Raw genomic sequence first — 20,213 nt, 5'->3', positions numbered from 1 at the left:
CGAGCCGTACGAGTCGTTGTTGTTTCCCGAGCCGTACGATTCGTTGTCTTTGTTGCCCTGAAGATTCAAGAGGACATTGCAACGTCAGGTGAGAGGGCCATCAGCATTGGAAGGAATCTACGGAACGTACCAAGTTGCCGCCAAAGCCCGCCTGGTTGATCAGGTCCCTGCCTGTGTCAGAGTTGGCGAACTCCTGCAGGAGGCAGGACAGCGTTGGGTTCAATACGCGGGTCAGCTAGCTGTACCTGGCGCAACAATAGGTTGTGCCCCATCAACTGACCTTGGCCCTGTTCAGAAGGTTATCCATGGTGGCGAGAGTGTGTAAAGTGGAAGTGGTGGGGATGCTAGATTGCGTTGAAGTGGGGATTCAATGCTGTGCGAGTCAAGGCGATGGTGCAACGTGCTCGCAGGGAAGGGGCTGCAAGCCTTCCTCTATATATACATGCCACGCTCCACAAAAGGACAAAGCAGCAACAAGCAACGAAAGCCACCCGGATACCCGCTCATTGTCGGCGTGAGGACGACGGAAGGCGAGATTGCGGTAGATTAGTAGGTAGGATGGCCCATGCGCAGGCCGCAGTACACCAGAGCGTCGAGAGACGAAGAGAGCGCTGACATGAGAGTCACGACTGGACCTAGTGTGCAGCAGCCTCACTATTGATCCGGAAGATGATGATTGCATGATCCGTGCAGAGGGCTCTGGCCAGGCCTCGCCAGCGGTCAGAAGCATGGGCACTGGGCGGCGCCGTTCCAGTGATTCGTGCCAGGATAACTGCTGGCTCGTGCGCGGTGCAAATATTCGGTCTCCGTCATACGTGGCGGCCAGGCTTTCGGAGCGAGATGGCGCCGATGACGCGCTGCCTCCTTCCCGGAGGCCGGCAGTGCCCGCAGCGCACAAGGCTTGCTGGCTGGTCGGCGGCTTGACAATGGGCCGTGGCAAGTGAGGGGGCGGAGGAGTGAGAGTGAGTTGTGCCCGACGGAGCGAGTGGCAGGAGGCTGGGAAGGGTTGACAAATGCAGGGAGGATGTCGACCTCCACAACACGTACACTGATACAGAGAGTGACATTCTGATTCGCATCCAAAGAAGCTACAGGGAGAGCCCAGAGGATAGAGCCAGACCCTGTACCCTGCCATGCGCCCCCGTGACATGGCCGAATCATATCCACGTATGCATCGTATGTACTCGGGTCGATCCACGACTTGCTTGCCGACTTGCCGAAGGGCGTGGACACTCCTGTCAGCTCGAGGGACCACTCCCCTCCCCTCGCCGTGCAACTCGACAGTCGACGGAGATGGTTTGACGAACACTGGTCATTCTTCTAACTCGTCGTTAGCCCAGCGCGGACTGTGGGAGTGTGGCGTGCTTGTTTTCTCTTTGCCCTTTTCAAGAGTTCACACGATGATCTTGCAGCGCATAGCCTCCGCAGTCGGTACTTGTCTACTCACTGTCGTCATTGCGGGCGGCGGCACTTTCATTGTGATTGAGCTCCCTCTGAAAAGTGGACAAATACGCAGGCACGGGTTGGGGGTCGTCACGTCGGCTGCCGTCCGCCTCGGGTCAGCCACTGCTGGCAACTGCACTCATCCTTCTCGAGTCGTCCACCTTTGTATTCACCCCTTGCAAGGTCCAATGCATCACTTTACCACCACAAAAGCATGCATCATCGAGAGCGCGTCGCGTCGTATGCTGTGTTTTGCATGAGCTCCCCTCTTCTCAGAACTGTCACCGTTCGCCGCCAGCAGTACCTTTCGTCTGTCACGTTTCACGCTCCATGTCCGATATTCAAGGGGCAGGCAGGGGCTAGGCGGGTCCTCTATGGGCGGCTAAATGGGTATACCGCTCGATTTAGATCAGACAGGGAAAGAAATACATGCAAGCTTCGCGTGCAAGGCGTGTGTGAGATGGTATGTGATGAGTATACCAGCAAGGCAAGAAGAGTTCCGAAATGGCGCACGTATCACGCCTTGAGGCGCTTGCTCCGTGGCCCTGACCCAGCAGCGACGTCCACGGCGGCGGCGGTGAAGGCCGTTGCGCTGGCCTTCATATCCATATGAGAGCGCTTGATGGCGCCCAAGCTTGTGTCGATGGCGTTCATGTCGTCGTCCTCGCCGAAAACGTAGTCGTCTTCTTCGTCTTTGTCTAAAGCAGGCGCATCTGTTGCTCCAGCTCCAACAAAGCCAGCACTCTTCTTGCTCGCCGCTGCAGCCTTGCCTCCGCTGGTGCCCGTTGCATGCGTGCCACGCGGTACGTTGAGGCTCTTGCTGAGATCCTGCAACGCACCGCCGCCACCGCTGCCGCTGCCTGGCACGGCCAGCACATGCGATGCGATGGATGTCGCTGTCGTGTCACCTGGCGCAGAGGAGTTGTGGCTCGTGTGGCCGGCGCCGCCGGTGACGACGCCCGGGAGGAAGTTGCGAAGCGTCGAAGCCATCCGGCCGATCTCTGAACCGCGCGGACCCGTCATGGTCGCTTGCGACGAAAAGGATGCATTCGCGTTCAACTGCACAGACGAGCGCGCAGAGCGTATGCCAGACTGCGATGCCAGTTGGAGTGTGCGGTTAAAGTTGTACTGGCGCTTGCTCGGCGTCGACCCCAGAGGTGCGTATGGCCGGAGGCCTTGCTCCAGCTGAGACATAACGTCAGAACGGATCTGCGTAGTGCACAATTCGACTTCTTGGGCCTTCGCAAGCATGCTGGCAGAGTGCAACATCAGTTCTCCTCGGCACGTCTCTGCGAGTTTGGATGCAGCGTCTAACGATCCCTCTGCATGAGCGACACCGCTGCCAACAATCTCTCTTGCCATCTGAGCGATCGACATGGCGCTTCCGTGGCCTTGATCTAGCGCGCTTGAAACATCAGCCCGTCCTGAAAGAGCGCAAGACTTGCGTAAGCTGTGTCCGGATGTGGAACGCAGTTTGCAGCTCATAGCTCACCACATGCTAGCTGCTCCTGCAAACCCACTGCGCCTCTTGCTAGGTGTGACACCTGGTCTTGCAGAGCGTTCGAAACGGTCTGCTCCAAGCCGTGCATTTCGCCTTTAAGGCTCCTCTCATGTGTCTTGAGCGTGGAGTGAATCTCCTCGTAGCCCTTGCGCAACACACCCTGCCGGCCGTCGAGCTCGTTCCAGAGCGCTTCACACTCGGCTTGAATGACATCGACCTCGCTTAACCTACTCGCGCGATGCTCGGCGCTCCGCGCAGCGTGCTCGATCAGTCGCGTCACTCTCGCTTCTCTGTGTGCCTTGGTTCTCCTGCTGATTGCTACGAGATGCTCGACGACCTGTTCCAGCCCAGAATCCCAGTCTGCAATTTCCTCTGCTTCTGTCGCCTGCTGCTGCTCGAGCGTGTCCTTCCACTCTTTTGCAGAATTATCGATGCGTGCTTTGAGGTCGTCAAGCTCTCCCTTAAGCTGCGCGAGATGCTGCCCGACGAGCGTGACGATCTCGTCGGCATTAGCCGTTGAAACTCGCGCAGCTTTCTCAACCTCTTTGCGATTGGCTCGAAGATGATCCGAGAGCTGTGAAAAGAGCTGACTCGTCGACTGCTCGTACTTAGCCAGAGTCTCTTCACCCTCTTTCGCGATGCTTCCCAGCAGGCTGGAAAGAGCATCGCAGAGCTGTGCTAGGGCACCATCCGTTGACCCCCGCTGCTGATGCAGAGTCTGCATGATGCTATTGATCGCCTCGGCGTGCCCTTGCAGCGTCGCTTTTCGAGCATTCTCCTCCTCTGTGCGCTGCGCTGCATAGCTCGACACAGACTCGCTACTCCGTTGACAGAAGCTGTCGGTGCTGGTGGTAATGACCAGAGCGCTATTTTCAATTTCTGAAAGGTGTGACTTCAGACTGAGCTGGTACGCCATGATGCCAGAGAAGATGTCCTTTTCGCTGCTCGTTTGACGAGCTGGATGAGCAGATATAGTCGTCAGTCAGAACCTTGCATGAACCTAAAACAATTGAACTCACCGATCTTAGCGATAAGACCCTCATTGTCAGCTACACTCCTTGCTCCGTCTGCCTGCAGCTCTTGTGCAGTCATAAATAGTATCCGTTCGCTTTCAGACAAGGCCTCCACTCTGCTATGCGCGGCGCTGAGCTCCTTCCGTAAGCTCCTTGCCTCTGCTTGACTCTTCTCCAGCGCGCTCCTCAGCTCAGTATTCTCCGCCTGCCTCTTGACATCTCTCTGAGCCATATGCTCCACCTGCTCAGCTATGCTCGACACCTTACTCTTTTCCACCTCGACCTCGCGCTTAAACTCGTCTCTCTGCCGTTGTGTCGCGTCGTGGTCACTAAGCATACGCGAGTAATTCTCCTCGCTGATGTACCGCCCGCTCTGCTGAATGCAGGCACGGAGATCGGCTTGCAATACCTTGACCATATTCTCGAGATCCTTGACCAGCGCAGGGCGATTGAGCTTAGCATTGAGCTCAGGGCGGTTTTTGATGGATTTTGCTCGCAGAGCGTAGTCGAGCGTAGAAAGTGTTTCTTCGACATTGCTCTTTGCCTGCGAAACGGTGGCAATGATTGAGGTCTTGTGGCCGCCACCAAGCGAGTCCTGGAGCAGTCGCGTCAAGTTGGATTCCCTGCAGAAGCGCAGGCCATCAGCAAGATGCAAACGCTTCGGTAAATACGCTTCATGTGGCTTGCCTATATGGGACGTGAGCACTGCCCTCTACAAGTGCATTGATGACCCTCCCGAGCGTTAGCAAGCTCTTGTTGATCATCCCTGCCTCGCGAGCTCCCTTCTCCTTTGCGCCTGATCGCTCGATGCTTTCGGAGCCTGCCAAATCAACCAAGTATAACTTGCCCACTTTGAGAAGGTCGTTGTCTTTCGCGTTCGGTGACGTGTCACGAGTGTAGACGGTGAGTGTGAAGATGGAATGCGAGCGGCTATCGAGCGACGCGCGAGGCTGAAGGTCAATAGCAATATCATTAAACGTACTATGGCCTTGCTCCTACGCACCTGGACACGTCATTGCAATTCGTGGCTGCCACTTGGCGCCTTTCACTCCCTTGTCGTAGCAGCTTCAAGCCTTCTTCAGCGCTAGAAATCGGTGTCTCCCACACACCCTGTACCTGGGGGCCATCTTTAGACTCGAAAATCTTGAGGTTGCTGCTTCCTCCTTTCCCTATGCCTGTGCTGGCACCAGGGGCCGAAAAGTCCGGCGAGAGGAGATCACGTAGGTCCTCATTGTATAGCTCGAGGAATGTCGCCCGCACGCTCAATTCACGCTCTTTGTCCATCTCCACCTGGTGGAAAAGGCGATCAAGGGTGCGAGGGATGATGCCAGCGTCAAAATGAAAGGTGCCTTTGGATTCGAGGTTACCTTCCATCGTATGTCTGCGAAGTGTTGTCAGCACGCTTCCGCCCGATATGCTGTTCATGCCAAATGTGTACTCACGTTTTGCCTGTTCCAGTCTGGCCATATGCAAAGATAGTGCACTTGTAGCCGTTCAACACGTCATTAAGGATGGGAACTACGACATCCTGATACACAAGCCCCTGGTCTGCGTCCGGTCCAAACACCCCATCGAACGTGTACGTCCTCTCTTGTCCGGGATCAGAGGCGAGCGCTGCAGCTGCAGCCGCGGACGAAGCTGATGAGACGACAGGTTGGTCCAGTGCGACGTGGATCTGATGCCCCCTTGGCCCGGCTGTGGAGAGGATTGAGTTTGTCACGGGTGGCTCGCTCGAAGCGTGTCCTCTGAGAAGGAATAGGGGTTAGACCATCTCCAAGTCCGACGAGTGACGCGCTTTGCCTAACCTCACCTAACACGGACGAATACCTTGATGCCTTCCCCTTCGCGCCTCTCACGCGTATCTGCACTCCCTGTGGCACCTCCATGACTTGAAGAAGGACCGCTGCCGGCACCCTTCGATGAACTTGCAGCGCCAGAAGTCGATCTGATTCCAAGCACAGTAGACGGCCGGCCCAGGTTCGACGAGCTGCTCAGAGGCGGCTTAGCGCCTCGGACTGATGTTGATGCAGTCGGCGCGCGTCCCAGCGTCGACGACGAGGGCACTCTTTTCAACGGCGGCATGGCTCTGAGCGTCTCGCGCAGCACTATCCAAGCGCCTCGCCAAGGAGTCGAAGACACTTCGCGAGCGTTTATTAGCACTAGATGTCTGCGACTCGTTGCGGTACGAGGATCAGGGCATATGGATGGCGTGTATGTAGTGAAAGGGGAGAAGTTGGATGGAGACTTGTGAGCTTTTGGCAGGGAGTCGCGACTTTCTGTGTTGCCTCGCTCCAGCGTGAACCTCGACGCGTCGGCTATTGTCACGTGACAGCGCCTCGCGTTTGCCCTACGCCCATTTCTTCTCTGCCAACTTTAAAATTTCCTTCACTTTCTTCTTGCCTCTTGACTCCATCTCTCTTTTTCACCACCAGTCAAAGGTCTGAGGTTCATACTTAGTCATTGCGGCAGAAGCCCATCAGGCTGCTCAATTCCAACAACGACGCGTTTACCTCTTCCAAAGAGTAGAGACAACGCGTGATGTGCATGTGGTGCTCCAGGTCGCAACGATGGGAGATGTTATCGACGACGTGAGCGGCCCATGATGCTCTCAGAGCGAACCTCCTTATGTCGTCGTACATTTCGCACCGTCGCAGGCTCTGAGCTAGCCTTATACATCATGGTGTCACAATTTGCACGGCCTACACTCACAAAAGCTGCAAGCAGCATCCTACAAGACCACGCTCTATATGTTCGCAGTGATTTTTCTGCCCGCAACACTCCATCGAGGTGCTTAGCGGTTCCTGGTACACTGCAAGAATAATGCTGAATATTGTATTCCGCAAGTCGGTGCGGCCGATTAAGCGGCATTGCTATCCAGGCAGCTGGCCTTAGATCGCTGGAGATTGGGCTTAGCTGTCTGGTGGCTTAAATCGACAGACATTTCTTACATCTCTCTGTATTGTGTATTATCAAGCCTGATGGCATACTTTGAATTCACATATGTACATCTCACAGTATGATGGGATAGGATGGGCGCTTTGGCTTGTACACGAGAATTCGAGCCCTTCCCCTTGCTATGCATGTATTGTTAAGATCTGAAGGATGAGATGGTCACTGTTCCAGCCATAGCGGTCATCATGAGCTCGCTTTAGGAAGGAAGCGGCCACCAGCCACACGTGCGCGTTAGGCCGGAGGAGCTCAAGGCGACCGAAAGTTGATGCGAAACCCAATCAAGGAGCGCATCCAGCGATATATTTCGCCACAGTGTAGAACCTGGCCCTGCAAAGCCCATGTCAGCATTTCGGATCGCTTCACAGCTGCACTTCACCCATTCTCCTCTTGGCCTCGGCTTGACTCGCACTTCGTTGTTTCCCCACCGTGCCAAGTTCTCCGAAGTCGCCATTCGCACCATGACGGACCTGCCTCACACGCCGCTAAATCACTTTTTGCGCACCACACGCGAGGCACTCCTGACTGCGACGTCACGAGCACAAGCTGGTGGTCTTCGTGTTGTCATGGGCAACGAAGCCGGAGATCTCGACTCACTCGCGTGCGCGATTGCATTCGCCTACCTCTCGCATCAACGCACACCGGCCGACAGACCGTGGCTCCCTCTCGTTCAGACGGCGCAAGCAGACTTTAAACTTCGCCTCGAAAACCAGCTTGCGCTCAAGGCTTGCTTAATTGACGAACAGAACGTCATCTCCTTGGACGACTTTACACGATGGGAAGAGGCTGAGAGAAATGAGGGTAGAGTCGAGGCTGCACTTGTAGACCACTGCAAACTGTCAGCACGGTGGAAGGGCAACGTGGACGTAAAGGCCGTGATTGATCAGTGAGACCATGTCCCGCCTCTTTTTCTTACGGCACTCATTCGCTGAGGTCGTGTTCTGGCGGTAACAGCCACGCAGACGAAACGTTGTACGCCACCGCTTTGCCGCGCATTGTGTCACGCCCTACCGACTGTGGCTCGTGCGCTTCACTGATCGCCATGCATTTCAAAGACGAGCTCTCAAAAGTAGACGCCGGTGCTGAAATTTCGAGGCTGCTCCTGTCTGCCATCGCCATTGATACGCACAACCTCGATCCTGCAATAGGAAAGGCGAAGGCGGTGGATCGCGAAGCAGCACAGCTTCTCACGCCATTCGCCGACCTGGGCTCATCAACGTTGATGAGCTTGCTCTCTACGACCGCCCTCGAAGGTCAACCTAAACGCCTCGACATCTTTCATGACGCGCTTTCCAAGGCCAAGGATGGCGTCTCGCATTTGAATATGCGCGATTTGTGCAGAAGAGACTACAAGCAGTACGAATGGCCGAGTGCCAACCCCTCCAAGCCATGGCGCGTTGGCCTCACCTCCGTACCCTGGAGCCTCGATGCTTGGACCAGGAGGGACAGTGAGGAACCATTCTTACAAGACTGCGAAAAGTTCTGCAAAGAGACAAACATACACTTTCTTGGCATCTTGTGCTCATTCATGGACGAGTCCACCTTCAGACGACAGGCGCTTATGTATGCTCGGGCTCCGAGCGAAGGCGAGCTCACAGCCGTGGTAGAGGTCATGACGAGGATTGAGAAAGAAAAGCGAGAAGAGCTTCACATGGAGAAACTAAATGTGGCCGACATTTCTCCAAAGGAGCAAGTTGGAAATTTTGTTCGTATCTGGGAGCAGAAGAATCTCAAGGCAACACGGAAGCAGGTGGCGCCTGCATTCAAAGAAGTCTGCGAGGAAGTGGCGGCGCCTTGATGCAGATGCAATTCATCCTACAGTACATACACGTGCTATGAGCCATCAAGGAAGACGCGAGACAAGGGGCGACGCTCGCGGACCGTGTCTTGTCTGCGCAAACTCTTCCGTCCGGAGTCGATGGGCTGCTGTTCTCGCGAACGTGCACCACTGCGAAGTTCCCTGAGGGCCTCGTCGAAGTGACCGCGGCCGCGACCATAGCTGCGACGCACATCCTCGTCGCCAACATCGGGAGACACGAGAGTTGATAGCGATGGATCCCGTGCTGCATGTCTGTTGCGTCGGCCAAGCGTGCCTCCTCCAACGGTCCCTAATGATCGGAAGCGCGAGCCTGTTGGTGTCACGTCATCCGTGGGATTGAATTGGTCTGCCGCCTCATCGGCCTCCTGGTCCGAGGCAGCAGCGACTGAGGCAGGAACAAGAGACGGTGTGACTTCCGGCGTCAGCACGTTGGCCGCAGCCTCGCCACTCTGCGTCTCTTGCAGCGCGGCAAGAGGTCCTCTGACTTCTGGACCCCAAATCTGCCGCAAGAAGCCCTTGCTGCGAGCATTCCGCTTCGCTTCGATCTCCGCGCGTCTGTCTGACTCCAAAATGTCCACCTCTGCGCGCATCAAAGCTTGACCAAAGCTTGCCAGCGTGGCGAAGAAATCTTCTGGCTTCGATTGCGTTGGGTCTTCGCCGAAGTAAGCAACAAGCCTGTCCAGGTCTGCAAAAATGGTCTTCTGCGCGGCTTGCAATGCCGTGATCTGGCTAGCGCTCTCGTCGCGGAATTTGCTCATGACGGGCAAGAACTGATCACCAGCGGTAGATACCTTGCTGCGCTCTAGGATCTCGATCTCATCGCGGACAACGCGGTGGCCAGCGACCAAGGTGCTAATGGAGGTTGCCAGTGACTGTGTTGAGACCCTAGCGGCCGCTTCAACGTGTGCACAGTCATCCAAGAATCCGACTAGACTCTTGTCGTTCCGGTTGAGTTGACGCACAAGGTAGTGGAGCAGTGTTGGCGTTTCCTTACTGGCATTGACTGGCTTTGTGTCGCGCAGCTTGAGCACATCATTGAACTGGAATCCGGCAGCGGCGCCTCGGAACGTCGAGTTATTCAATACGTTGCCGATGATGAGCACCGTCTAAGAATTCGACATTGAGCACTCAGCGGCCGCCACCTCTAACAATATAGGTAATTCGCTCACCTGCAGAACTTTCTTGAGCTTTCCACATGTTTTGACCTCGTCAATCGCCTCGCGGAGAATCTTGAGCTCTGGCTTGATTTCCTCGATGCCTAGCTCAAATGTCCTGGAGTACAGCATGCAGTCCAGCCGCTCGGCAAGACGCGGGATGCCAAGGATATGTTTGAAGTATTGATCCGCTCGACTCAACGTACTGACGTCACCGGAGAAGTCCCGCACAATCTCCAACTCGTCAGAAGTTGGTAAACAAGACTTCAAGGCTTTGAGGTTGTCGAGGGAGAGCGAAGTGTCGCTGACTTCAAGGAATGCCTGGCGAATCTGCGAAAAGTTCATTTTGACCCGAACAAGCAGGATACCAATATTATGCGCTCTGTTATGGTCGATGAGCGTTGTCAAAGACTTCTTGGCGACCTTCTGTGCTGCCGGCGCGGCTGGTTTTGAGGAAGAAATCGCGAACAGTTTGTCAAGATCCTCAATCTGTAGTTGCGGCATGGAGGATGGAAGATCGCTCCATACTGTCTGGTTAAGTGAGGATCCCTGTACCTTTGTCCAAAACAGAGGCTGCAAGAAGAAAAGTCTCTGTCAGCGAGAACCGAACTCTGAATTGGCGCCGAGACTCACTCTACGCTTCTTGGGGACAACTCCCGGAGGCATAGGCGGTTGAACAATTGGCCCACCAGGTACTCCCATTGACCTGCCAGGCGCAGGCGGTGGAGGAGGCGGCAGTGGAGATGGCGTTGTCCCCAATGCAGTCACCATACCAGGTTGTCCAAGTTGCGCTGGCGGAGGCGGTGGAGGCGGCGGCACAGGTGTGCTTGCACTGTGCGGCCTTGGGGCAAGTAAGGGGGCTGGTAGAGGTGGCGGTGGCGGCGGTGCTTGTGATCCCGATGGTTGCGACGCGGCTTCGAGCGCCATGGGAGGGGGCGGTGGCGGTGGCGGTGGAGGGGGGATGTATACACCTTCCTGCTCAGATGCATATGAAAGGCCATTAGCCACGAGTGGAGGTGGTGGCGGAGGAGGCGGAGGAGGGGGTGGTGCGGCAACATATTGTGTCTGCGCAGGTTCGCCTATCTCAGAGGCATTCAAGGATTCGACGGCATCTGACTGTGCTGATGCTGCTTCATTCCTCGAAGTTGTTGCAGTTGTGTCAGGTACGCAATCATTGGATGTGACTTCCGCAACCGGTTTGAGAGTGTGTTGCACGGCGTGAAGTCGGCCTGACATAGCTTCCGTAGCAGAGGCACTCGTCCCCGTGACATGGGGGGACACTGGCGGGGTAGGTTGAAGGCTACCGTTACGACTGTGGCTGGATCCCGAGCGTCGTATTGGCGGCGGGGGAGGTGGCGGCGGAGTGGACTTTTTGAAATCAGCTGCCGTCACAATACGCACACCACGCACATTTGTCGGCTTGGACTCTGGCGCTGCATGCGGCGGCGGACGCGGAGCCATGCGATGCGCGGGAGCGCTGGCCAGATCGCCACCGACTTGCAAGCGTAAAAGCAAGGCTTGCAACTTCTCGAGCTCGCCCTTCAGGCGGCTTATGTCTTCATCTTTCGCAGCGAGCCGCCGATAAATGTCCGTCTGCAATGCCACCTCTTCAAGCCGATGCTGCTCAGCTGAGCTCAGTGCTTGTTCCTGGAGTCGTGCAATATCTGTGCGCAGCGCAGCGAGTTCATTGTCCTTCGCCACCATCTCACTTCTGAGACTTGCAATGGCATCATCCTTGTCGCTCAGTGCCTGGATGGTCTTGGCAGCCATGGTGTTGACATCCAAGTCGGACTGGGTCCCTTCTTTTCCCTCCTCTTCTTCGAACGCGGTCTTGCCATCCATTGTGAGCCCTGACTGAAAACGCCCGTAGACGGCTTCAAGCGCGCGTTTGAGGTACTTGACCTCGCGATCGCGCGCTTCCATTTGGCCCTCTAGATTTGTAATCGTTGTCTTGTGGCGAGAGATTTCTTCCATCAAATTCGACCACTGTTTGTTTCGCTCGAGCCTCTCCTTCTTAGCCCGCTCGCCGCTAGGGTCATTCGATGGTCTGTGTGTTGAAAGCCGATCCACTTCCTCTTGCAACTCCAGCACTTGTTTTTCCTTTTGCACGAGGCGCTGGATGACGCCAGCGAACGTGTCCTTCTCATTTCGCTTGGAAAGCATCGCGGCAGGGGCTGCCGACTCTTCCATCAGGCTCTCATCATCGGTCTCGCGCCTGAAAGTGGTTAAGTTGGGCAGATTACGAAGAGTGTTGCTCTCAGCTGTCTTCTCGTTCAGCTTCTGCTTAAGCTCAGCTTTCTCGTCGCTGAGCTCCTCCACCTTTGCCCGCAACCCTTCAAGCTCTTCGACAAATGAGCTGGGGACAGAGCTCGTGTCGCTCATGCGATTCGCCTTGATGATGGCTTGCTTGCCGACGAGATGCTGGATACTGAAGAGGAAACTCTTCATGAACGCCTTCCAGCCTTCGTCAAAGTCGTCGATCGATGTCGCATTCTCTGCAAAGCGCTCGATGACGAAGAGAACATCCAATTTGAGCTGCGAGTCGATGTCGCGTTGGATGGCGCTAGTGACTTGGCGCACAATCTCGAGCACCGATGAAAATGTCTCGATATGGTCCCTCTCGAGCAATGTCAGCAGCGAGCCGATCTCACGAAGTGTCGTCGACTGCGAATCGGTGCCCTCTTCGTTGGCTGCAGTGAAAATGCGCATGGCTCGCTCACGCATCTCCTCGAGGTCCTCCTGCCGTTCTTCCTGGTAGACCTGGATCTGAACAGCCAGAGGCTCGGGCGGATTGACGTACTTAAGTGTGACCATGACCTCATTCACGTCACGGCGCGCGAATTCTTCGCGCAGCGACACACGCTCCTCCAGGTCCTCTGGACTGTTGGTAATGGCGTTGATGAGCACCATCACGGAAGCGCGGTACTCCCACACCGCGGCCTCGTCGCCCTCTCCAGCATGATCATTATCAAATGATGTCTCGCTCTGGGAGTCAGCCACATCGTCCGACGACCCGTCATCATTTGACAACCGCAGCGAGTTGACGAGGTAAGAAAACCGATACTGGCTGCCAGTCACGACGCGAAGCTCGGAGAACGCCGCACAGACGAGCCTATGTCCTTCCGTAAGACCGAGAACGCAGAGCGCAGCGAGGACCTCGGCAACCTGAGAACGCAACTTGTATGACTGGGAGCGCAGACTGTACGCAACCGAGTTGACGAGATTCGGCCGTTCAAGCACACGCTCAAAGCCGAGCTGACGATGCGGTCGAAGTCACGAAGGGTCAGCATTAACACCGACTTGCGCGGGGATTCATTGCAGTCTCATCAGCTCACCTCCGTGTTCATCAACGTCCGCAGACACTTGACGCATTCCGAGATTACCACGTCGGACATGTCTTTGCGCTCCTTCCTCTTGCTGTGGGAAGAGACGTCGACGAGCGCCTCGCACTCTTCGCTCAGCACCTTTTCGATCGCGAGCAGACCGTCTGCATCCAGGAACTCGGCGATCCACACCAACTTGGCGCTGGACAGAGTGACACGCAAGCTGATCAAATGCTTGACTAGCTCCTTGCGCGAAGCCTTTCCTGCCAGTAACGTCGCTGCATAGCGGGCTGGAGCGCTCTTGGCGCCGGCAACACCGGAAGATGCGGGATTAATAGTTGAGTTTTTGGCGTTAGACGCCAGAGCAGACGCAACGGAGGGTGCAGAGGCGACAGAGATGGTACCGCTCTGGCTCGCTCCCCACCAGTTGGCCCACAGACTCGCGGCAACCGCGGCAGCTGCGGCACCGGCAGAAGAGCCGGTATGTTGTACGCTTATGCCTGTCTTATGCGCGACGACGCCGCCGCCGCCAGAACATGCCTGCTCAGTGTCGGATACCACTGTTGTCGGCCTGCTGCTTGGCATCGACCCGTCGCTGAGCCCGAAGTGTGTAGAAGAGGTCGTGCGCGGACTGTCGACTAGAGCGCCGTCGCGGCGCTTGGGTGAGGCAGTCGCCAGGGCAGGGGTTGCGGCAGCAGCGGCGGTGCTGTCAGCGCCGGACCAGCTGGTGATGCTCGCCATGCTGAAGCGATTCAGCGGTCTGGAGAACCAGCCTTCAGAGTTTTCGGATGTAGCGGGAGCTGGTGCAGTACCTGAGCCGGCGCGTTGAGCCGGGCGCTTCCCATTGCTGTCACCAGTATCGGCGCTGGCGCTCTCGTTCTGACGAATGAGAAACCACTTGCGATCGTCCGGCAGCGCGAGCATTGCAGCCCTACTCGGGCCCTTAATTCCCAAGTCCTGAATAAGTACCTCGAAGCGCCGCTCCAGGTCGGAGGCGCTGTCGTCTGGCGCGAAAGGTGCGAAGGGAGGTGAGCCGAGCACGCTGTCTGTCGGGATGTGAGGCGGCATGACCGGCGACCCTCCAGCCGGACCGATGGTAGGGCTGCCCATGCTGCTAAATCGGGTTGAGAAAGGCGACAGGGCCTGTTCGAGCTCGAGCGGCCCGCTGACGCTAATGACGCGCCCGGAGCGGCCGACTGTGCTACTGTACTCTCTGCGCGGGGTCGCGCCTGAGGTAGCTACTGCTCGCCCATTTCCACCACCATTCACTGCCGCCGCCGCGGGTGCAGCATGGCCGGAGCCAGAGGACGAAAAGCTTTCGTTGCCGACATTGCTGTCAAGCTCGCCATCTTGTTCCGCCTCCAAGTCTCCCTCAGCTGCTAAGCCAGCAATGGAGTTGCTGCCACCGGTGCCGCCAATCCAGCCTTCGAACATTCTGCTCAAGCGCATTGCCGTGCCCGTGCTTCCCGCAGAGCCTTTTGCGCGTCCTTGGTGGTTAGGAATTGTGTTGAAGTTGGTTGCTTGGGGGGAAGGTGAGGCGGAGGCACTGATGAACGTGTTGCCCTCTTTGGCGTTAAGTGTGCCGCCTGAAGGTGCTGCGCCGCGATGCTGAGCCTTGAGGGTTCCTCCAGCTCCAGTACCGTCGGCGCCGGTGCCGCCATCTCCATCTCCATCGCCCTCATGCTCGGATTCAGCGTGGAGTCCCAGCGCCGAGAGCTCCTGATCCCCCGCGACGACGTCCGCAGCGGTTAGCGCGCCAGTAGTGTGCGATAAGCTGCTAGTTGCCGCGCTCCACAGCGCACGCATTCCGCCTCCGACGCCAACAGCTGCAGTGGCATTGGCCCTTGCACCTACACCAGCAGCGGCAGCGGCACGGTGGCCCTGTGCGCCGGCCGCGGCTTCGGGATCGGCACCACCACGCGCGGCGCGCGCGTGCTTGCCGAACCCAAGCGCGACAGTGCCGAGGCGTGAGAGCCATGTGGCATTAAGCGTGAATAGCAGAATGGGCGGGTCATCCAGCGCAGCCAGGGCGTGCGCCCGCCGGGGTGGACGCTGCGCGCGCTGCTGATGCAGCTCGGCGAGCAAGCTTCCCAAGTCTTTATCTGGTGGTAGTGGCGGCGGAGGGGGCATGCCCGTCGGCACTTTGACATATCGCATGTCCGCACTTGCCTCTCCGTCTACCGTTCCCGCATCGATGGTCGGCAGGGTCAGTGCATACTCGACGCGTGCGGTCTTGGAGCCTTGCACGACTACACGGCGTATGCCTAGCTCCTCGCACGCGGCTTCGATCACATGCTTCACCTGATCCCTGCTAACTGCGGGCGAAGAATCCTTTCCAACAGCCCCTGCAGCAGGTTTCCTGGCACTCGCAGCGACAGTGGTGGAAGCGGACCGCTTGAGCCGCGTCTGTGTGCCATCATTCGCAGCGATGGGGTCGTGGCACTCGGAGGAAGAGGCTGGCAAATACCAGCAGCGGCCCTGCCAGCCTTCGCTGATCTCTGGGACATGCGCGAAGCGGAGGCGCACGCAGAGCCCCGGAGCGTGTACGATCAGGCGCAGACGCGGTTTGTGCAGGTGGGAAGTGAGGACAAAGTCGGAGAAGGCGGCGTCGCCGCCTCCCGCCGGGTGTGACTGCTCTTGCGAGACGTCGGAAGGTGTAGCTGTGGACGATGAGGAAGATGAAGAGGATGCCAGGAGGGGCGAGTTGAGGAAATCAGTGATGCGAGCTGAAAGTGGTAGGATGTCTGAAAGTGCCAGAGAAAAAATCTTCAGTGACGAGGGCGTGCTGCGTTCTACTCGGGGAGAGGGACCCACCGTCCCCAATCCGCTCCACTTCTCCAGGGGCCCATTCTTTGTTTGCTTCGCTGATGACGACGGCCTGCAAGCCCCATCGCACGCCGGCTCGATCAATGTGAAAGTGCGTGCCGTCGCGTGAGGAGCCCTGCAGAGTTTCTGTGTCCGCTGGGGCTGGTCCGTGAGCAGGCCGTCCAGCTTCCACAGTTGCGCTTGTATGGCCTTGAGCATCATGAAAGAAGTGACCAAAAACGCACGACAGGCTGTTCGCATTGGCGGGATCGGCGAGCAGAGCCTGGAGGAGGTGGCGAAACGTGAGCTCATCAGGTTCGCTGCGCGCTGCGTAGCCAGAGATGGAGGTGAGCGAGGCGGAGAGGATTGTGTTGTTATCGGGTAAGATGACCTGCAGCAGCATCGGCGGCGGCTGCGCTGCGCCCGCTTGAAGAGAGGTGACAACCATGCTGTTGATGTGTTGGTTTCGGCCCTTGTTGATGGTGTTGTTGTGGCTAGATTGAGCTTGGGTCACGTCGGTAGAACCAGCATCAACGCTTCGTTGATGTTGAGCGCAAAGTGTACGTGCTCTACTCTGCCAGCTACTATAGGAGTCGCACTGTGGAGGGACAACGCATACTTCGGGGGATGTTGCAGACGAGCGGACTGTACTGGTGCGACCTGGGAGTGAGTACAACTTGGGACTGCCTGCCAGTTACGCTGGATGTCTATCCTGCCCCCGGATGTGGGTCTAGCTGGTCAAGCTGTTGAGCAGACCGACATGCTCCCAGCAGGATGACAGTGATCGCGAGGAAGGAAGTTGCCCCCTTCCTCGACCAAGTTGTTTGTACTGTCGTCCGTCTTAACCAAATCGACGACCCATCATCATCATCTGCGTGGTGCACCTGCCCATCCGTCATCGCATCGGTCGTTGTGGTCAGGGGTGCATGACGATGATCCATTACTATGATTAGCGCAGCTGGGATTGCCAGGGGGAAGGCGTAAATAGGGTTAATGCAGACCGCTGGAGTAGGGTTGTACTTCCCTCTAACCCCGAAGGAAAGCGCGTCGCGTCGCGTCTCGCAGCGCGTATAAGTGATCTATTCATCACTCACAGTCTCTCTCCTCAGCGAGTCGAATGAGACCACATCAACTCATACGAGCAACAACACGGTCAACGTCACGTTCGCCCATCAGTCGCTACGAGTACATTGTCACCGCAGGAGGAGAGTACAGTACAGGGCAAAGGAGAAGGCGAAGGCAGACGCGGAAGCTCGGTCTTCAAGGCCAAAGCAAAAGCATCACGATGACCCTGCAAGAAGCGACGACCGTGTCCGCGTCCGTGCCCCTCGGGGCTGAGTCCGCGAAACTGCCAGCAGCAGCTCCATTAGCGAGCAGTTCGGCTCGTACCTCGTCGCCCTCGGCCCCCGCCCTGCTGCAGCACCTTCTCCACTCGCTACGTACCTCGGCGCCCGTGCTGCATCTGGGACAGTCGGGCCGCGTCAAGCTGCATGTCCTCTTCGGTGCGCCGCGGCCTGCGCGCGAGCTCTACGCGCTCGCGCACGTACATCCCCTCCGACCTGACGGCAAGAACGGTTGGCTGGAGGCCAATGTGACTGAGGCGTGGTGTGAAAAAGTCTTTCTCTCTGCCAGCTGGGAGGAGGGGGACGAGAAGGTGGGAGAAGGAGGCTCTCGCCTCATCTACGCCCTTGAGTGTTTCCTTTACACGCTCCCCAACCACCGCTCCGCTGTGCTGTACGTGTCCAAACTGGACACGACAGGCTACGCACCTCCTGGCATAATTGACCCGGTATTCAAGGATGCACGTCCGTTCATCTCCGCCGTGCTCGCTAAGAGGCAACAGGACTCCGCGCAAGGGCGGGCAACACCAACACCTGTGCCAACGACACTGGTCAAGCTCCTCACCCACTCCTTCTTGAGTTATTTCACCTCTTTTGCTCACTGGCGTCTTCCTGTCTCCCATCCATCGCCCTCCTTCTCCCGGGAACAAGGTGAATTCGCTATCGACCACCTGAGCCTGCACATTCTTGCGCGCGCACAAGCCGCCTACTTATTCCCCAGCAGTCCGGACAATACCCGCAAGCACGTTCTGAGCGATGCAGCACTCATCAAGTGGTGGCGGTCCGTCGTCAGCGATGTCGTCGCAAATGCACAGCTGCCGGCGCCGGCGGAGCACAGCGATGGAGAGCCGGAAAAATCATCATCGGATGTGAACGTGGCAGGCACCGCGACCCGCGTAGATACGTTCTACCTCATTCCAGGCTACAGCGCCGTCGAATCTACCGACCTCATTCCTCTTCCCCCCAAAGCTTCCGCGGCTACGTCTGTCGCCACCGCTCTCCAACGAGCGAAGTGGAACTACGGCCACCCCTATTCGCGCGCCTACGCAACGGCGGATAACCCAGCAGGCTACCCTCTACCGCTGCATCACGCTGGCGTGCCACCTGCGCACGTACCCATTGGGAGCCTACGCAGCAGCTCGACCATTGCATCGCTCAGAGCGCTATCTCCCGCTGCATCGCAAGGCCTAGTTGGAGTACCAGCAAGTGCAAAGAGGCAACATTCAATTGCGACACTCATCCCGCGCTTCGAGGACGATCCGAAGGGGCGCTTCATTGACGAAATCGTGCGAGATGCACACGAGCACGCCGGCTTCGTCAGCGGTGATGTGCGAGCGCTGTTACAGAAGCTGGATGCTGCGGCGCGAGACGCAGACCGAAGTAAGAGAATAGCAACGGGTGCGGAGGAGGAGGCAGCAGCTAGTCGGCCTCAGAGGCGACGCAAGCTCGAGGCTGGCGGAGAAGAGACCGAGTCGGCGGGAGACGACAGCGGCATCTCTGTCTCAGACTTTGCTGCTGTTCCTGCTGCACCGCCTGACGCTGCAGCATTGACAAGTAACAACAGGAGAGACATCAACAGTGCAGCCTCAGCGCTCCCGCCCGAGCAACGTTTCGCGCTGACGGAACGCGCCGCGCTCGACGCCATCTCTGTAGATGAGTTCTGGGAGCGCATGGGCTACCGGCAAGAATGCTGCTCTGGCAACGCGGTAGGAGTCTTCGTCGCTCTCTTCACGCGTGGGGAGCCGCCTTCAGCTGCCACAAAGGTCAATGGACACAGACCCGTGCATGAGAAGAATATGGAGGAGGGCATTGCTGGGAAGGAAAGGCAAGAACGCAGCATGCAGACACCGCTCACAGGATGGCGCGGCACGCTTGGCTCTGTTCCCGAGGCGCTGCTCTCCGAGCTGATTCTGAAGATGCTCCTTCTGGACAAGAACAACTGGGGCAAGTCGGCCGATGCGATCGAGCTTACGCGCAAGTGGGACCAAGCCGTCAGCAGGCTGCTCAAGCGCAAAGGTGAAGGGTTGCTGCAAGCTGCTGCGGCAGCCGCTACAGTTGGGGAGTCAACTGCTAGCGATTCGCATGCACAGCAGCAGAAGATCGGCAAAGGTATCATCTGGGACGAGGTCCAGCTCATTTCCGTCTCGCAAGACGTGCTGGAGCATGCAAAAGCACTGCATGAAGCGGCCAAGGGAGCGCAGCAAGCGTCAGGCATAGTAGGAGCTGGAGGCGCACCAGTCAACAAGATCAACACGCTTTCAATCAAGCGTAAGAAGAAAGCCTGAGCTGGGTTATCTCTTCATAATTTGCTGCTTTGCAATGTACTGCAGGTTTCTCGAACAATGCAATAAGCATACAATGCACACTATAGCGTTCTTTGCAAATTCCCGTATGCATCAGCTTTTGCGGTTCGTTAAAGTACATACTTGGTTTGCTTAGTTGGTGACCAACAGCCTTCCTGCACGTGGCCCCGGAGAAAAGGTCGAACACGGAGGCAAGAAGCGCGGGAGGCAAACTGCAAGTTTGCAAGCACCAAGAAAAAGAAGAGATCGAAGGAGAACCTGCCCGGACGACTCGAGGCGATCAACGCCAATGGTCCCGACCTGCCAGCCAATGTTTACAACAGAAAGCACAGGTAGCGTGCAAAATGCGCGTGCAAGAGAAATAAGAGGAAAGCGAGAGCACACTTCATGCCAGGGCGAAGTCGAGGCGTGAGTGAAAGATCAAAAGATCATGTGTTTGCTGAGGTATCTTTGAATGGAAATGCTTTGGATGATCTTGCGCCTTGATAGGTGCTGCGGGCTGTTGGAGCAAATTCCGAGAATATGCTCTGTTCAGATGCTGCCCCGGTGCGCCATCAGATAGG

At 57.1% G+C, this 20,213-nt stretch overlaps 5 protein-coding genes across 5 annotated transcripts; 3 read left to right on the top strand and 2 right to left on the bottom strand.

Moving 5' to 3' along the window:
• The first annotated feature begins 1,085 nt into the window (after nucleotides 1-1,085).
• On the top strand, nucleotides 1,086-1,860 carry K437DRAFT_259896 (uncharacterized protein). The gene has a single exon (XM_013384834.1). It carries the CDS (start codon nucleotides 1,401-1,403, stop codon nucleotides 1,701-1,703), a length of 303 nt encoding a protein of 100 aa, XP_013240288.1. The 5' UTR covers nucleotides 1,086-1,400; the 3' UTR covers nucleotides 1,704-1,860.
• Nucleotides 1,861-2,778: 918 nt separating this feature from the next.
• On the bottom strand, nucleotides 2,779-6,219 carry K437DRAFT_43137 (kinesin-domain-containing protein). Its single transcript, XM_013384833.1, has 6 exons — nucleotides 5,768-6,219; nucleotides 5,400-5,702; nucleotides 4,961-5,338; nucleotides 4,645-4,887; nucleotides 3,964-4,580; nucleotides 2,779-3,901 (listed from the first exon to the last, which is right to left on the bottom strand). The coding sequence occupies exons 1-6, from the start codon at nucleotides 6,037-6,039 to the stop codon at nucleotides 2,925-2,927; spliced, it is 2,790 nt and encodes a 929-aa protein (XP_013240287.1). The 5' UTR covers nucleotides 6,040-6,219; the 3' UTR covers nucleotides 2,779-2,924.
• A 1,250-nt stretch (nucleotides 6,220-7,469) lies between these two features.
• K437DRAFT_210365 (DHH phosphoesterase) lies at nucleotides 7,470-8,695 on the top strand (the record flags this gene model as incomplete). Its single annotated transcript, XM_013384832.1, has 2 exons — nucleotides 7,470-7,792; nucleotides 7,861-8,695. Coding segments are annotated over 2 exons (1,158 nt in total), but the record flags the coding sequence as incomplete, so codon positions are not given.
• A 44-nt stretch (nucleotides 8,696-8,739) lies between these two features.
• Nucleotides 8,740-16,455, bottom strand: K437DRAFT_270941 (uncharacterized protein; the record flags this gene model as incomplete). The annotated part of the gene is made up of 5 exons (XM_013384831.1): nucleotides 8,740-9,831; nucleotides 9,895-10,452; nucleotides 10,513-13,134; nucleotides 13,215-15,946; nucleotides 16,017-16,455. The coding sequence occupies 5 exons, from the start codon at nucleotides 16,453-16,455 to the stop codon at nucleotides 8,740-8,742; spliced, it is 7,443 nt and encodes a 2,480-aa protein (XP_013240285.1).
• A 698-nt stretch (nucleotides 16,456-17,153) lies between these two features.
• Nucleotides 17,154-19,688, top strand: K437DRAFT_259893 (uncharacterized protein). Its single transcript, XM_013384830.1, has one exon. It carries the CDS (start codon nucleotides 17,293-17,295, stop codon nucleotides 19,630-19,632), a length of 2,340 nt encoding a protein of 779 aa, XP_013240284.1. The 5' UTR covers nucleotides 17,154-17,292; the 3' UTR covers nucleotides 19,633-19,688.
• The last annotated feature ends 525 nt before the right edge of the window (nucleotides 19,689-20,213 follow it).

The sequence above is a fragment of the Tilletiaria anomala genome (assembly GCF_000711695.1).
Source record: "Tilletiaria anomala UBC 951 chromosome Unknown K437scaffold_146, whole genome shotgun sequence".
NCBI lineage: Eukaryota > Fungi > Basidiomycota > Exobasidiomycetes > Georgefischeriales > Tilletiariaceae > Tilletiaria > Tilletiaria anomala.
The sequence above is the reverse complement of the archived record's forward strand: the minus strand, read 5'-3'. Positions and strand labels throughout refer to the sequence as shown.